At 26.8% G+C, this 2,825-nt stretch overlaps 1 protein-coding gene across 1 annotated transcript; it reads left to right on the top strand.

Moving 5' to 3' along the window:
- LOC107614368 (MLP-like protein 43) lies at positions 172–1,960 on the top strand. Its single transcript, XM_016316579.2, has 2 exons — positions 172–464; positions 1,427–1,960. The coding sequence occupies exons 1-2, from the start codon at positions 275–277 to the stop codon at positions 1,696–1,698; spliced, it is 462 nt and encodes a 153-aa protein (XP_016172065.1). The 5' UTR covers positions 172–274; the 3' UTR covers positions 1,699–1,960.

Here is a 2,825-nt window from a genome sequence, read left to right on the forward strand (position 1 = left end):
TTTTATATTTTAGATATTATTTTATATAATTTAATTATTCATTTATTCTAATTGAATTTCGATTAGACCGTTTGAACCGCAAAAATATTTGAACCAATAATTAAAATGGTTTGGTTAAAAACTCAAAACATGGATATAGGTATTGCTAGGTTTCTATATAAGGCACTATTTGGCATAAGGTTTTTCTCCATCTCTAATTCTCTATCTATCATTCTCTCTCACTCTTTCTATATATAGTTTGCCACCTACTTTAATTGTTTCTTGCTTGGTGATAATGGCACTAACTGGTAAGCTTAGTAGTGAAATTGGAATCCATGCACCTGCTGCAAAGTTCTTCCATCTCATGACAAAGCAACTAGACCATGTTCAAAACGTTTGTGAAAGAGTGCATGAAACCAAGCTGCATGAAGGTGACGATTGGCACTGTGTTGGTGGTTCAGTTAAACACTGGACATATGTTATAGGTAATCAAGCTTAAATTGATTAGGCCCTTATCGTTTTGATGATTGTAGTAACTACACATTTTTTGCTTTCATGTTTATTATTCCCTTCTTTCCTTTCTTTTTCCATAACCCAAAGGTGTGTTTGATATTCTTTTTATTTTTAAAGTTTAAGTTTATAAAAAAAGACAAATAAGTCCTTAATCTTTTAGCTAGCAAACATTTAAATCTTTAATGATTTGAAAATACATTTAAGTCATTGACTTTCTCAAAACCTGAACACATTGATTCCTTTGTTCACTTGGATTTGACATACCTAATGAAAAAAATCAAACATGACTTCCGTCGTACTGGCCTATCCGATATACGGATGCACACGTGAGAGAATTTTTAAAATAGAATAAATTAGACTCAGGAATCGATATGTACAGATTTTAAAAAAGTCAAAGAGTTAAATGTATTTTCAAATTCTCAAAGATATAAATATTTGCGAGTCAAAAAATCAAGGACCTATTTGTCTTTCTCTCTAAAGTTTAATAAATACTATACTTTTTTTAATTTTGTAAAAAAATAAAAAAATAGTTAAAAACAATAAAGTCGATCCTATTTTTTAATTTCACTTTTAATTTTTACTTTTTTATTTATAAAATCTTGATTAAAACAAAAGAATATCAAAAATAAAAATAAAAATAAAAATAAAAATAAAAGCATGTTACAGTTGAAAACAATTGTTAAAAATTCTTGAACAAAAAGTTATTTTACAAAATTATAATTAAAAACCGTGATTATAAATACCGTAATTAAAAACCGTGGCTTAAAACAAAACATGTTGCAATGAAAGAAATGCCAAGGTCAAAACAAATACGATTAATCGAATGTTTAAGGAATTAAAAATAACATATTCAAACCCAATTTAATTTTTATATTTTTCTTATCTTATTATTTGAATTAATTAATATTTTTTTATTATTATTTTGAAACATCAGACGGTAAGGTTACTACATGTAAGGAGACCGTTGAGTCCATTGATGAGCAGAACCTTTCAGCATCATACAAACTGTTTGACGGAGATGTCAGTCAACATTATAAGGTGTTTAAGCTGAGCTTTCAAGTGAGTGATAAAGAGAATGGAGGTGCCACTGTTAAATGGACTATTGATTATGAGAAGATCAATGATGATGTTGAAGCTCCATATGGCTACATGGAATACTTTGACAAGTGTACTAAAGACATTGGTTCTCATCTTGTTAAGGCATGAGCTACAACCATTCATGCATTAAAATGATAATTAAGGTGTATGTTTAATTTGTGGCTTGAAGTTATAATGCTTATCCTAATTAATAATGAGTGTGAACTATTATAATAAGGGTGTTTATTATGTTACGTTCACCCATCGTTTCAATGGATTGAACTTGGGTAGGTATATATGTCATTGTTGATGATTTCTTGTTGATGGCATTAAGTTATGTATGTGTGTCTTGGAATTTGGAAAGTGCGTGTGTAATGCAAATAATTGAATATTTGAATGTGTATTTATACCATGTATCAGTAGCTTGATTTTTTATTTTGGAACAAAAAAATAAGGATTTTGTTAGATAGCAATGAGAATAATGAATTTTAGAATTGACTCAATAAAATAAAAAAAATATTCTACTTCCAATTTATCTTCTAAATCTTAATATTAGAATAATTATCTGCGTACACTTAGTGAATTGAATATCCAGTCATAATTAACTGTGCATGAATAAATCGAATCAAAAGAAATAACCATCTAATTAAAAATAATGAACATAATCATCTGTATACCTATTGAATTGGACATCCGACATATCCATTATTCACATTATTTAATATTCTCATTGTCTACCTATACTTTCAAAAAAAAAAATTAAAAATGTTGGACTTACTGTTTCACCCTTAAAGAAGTTTATATAGCCAACAAAGTAAAATTGGTCACAGTGTTTGACATGAATACCATAATTGTATGTAGAGAAATTAAATAACGGATAGAATATAATTACACATATTTAATTATTTATACATCTGAAGTATACTATATTTAGAATCATGGGTTCCTTTAATTTGGCTGATTTTATATATTGTCTCTAAAAAAAGCTTTCCAATATTAATATCGATCTATTTAAAGTTAGAAACATATTCATTAAAAAGCTTTCTTAGCATCAATATAGATTATATGTTTCGATCTATTTAAAGTTAGAAACATATTCATTAAAAGAATGAATTAGCATCAATATAGATTATATGTTTCGATCTATTTAAAGTTAGAAACATATTCATTAAAAAGCTTTCCAATATTAATATAAATTAATATTAATATCATTGATTGTATAAATAATTATTCAAAAAAATAAATATAATTAAACA

This window comes from Arachis ipaensis, chromosome B08 (genome assembly GCF_000816755.2).
Source record: "Arachis ipaensis cultivar K30076 chromosome B08, Araip1.1, whole genome shotgun sequence".
NCBI classification, from domain to species: domain Eukaryota; kingdom Viridiplantae; phylum Streptophyta; class Magnoliopsida; order Fabales; family Fabaceae; genus Arachis; species Arachis ipaensis.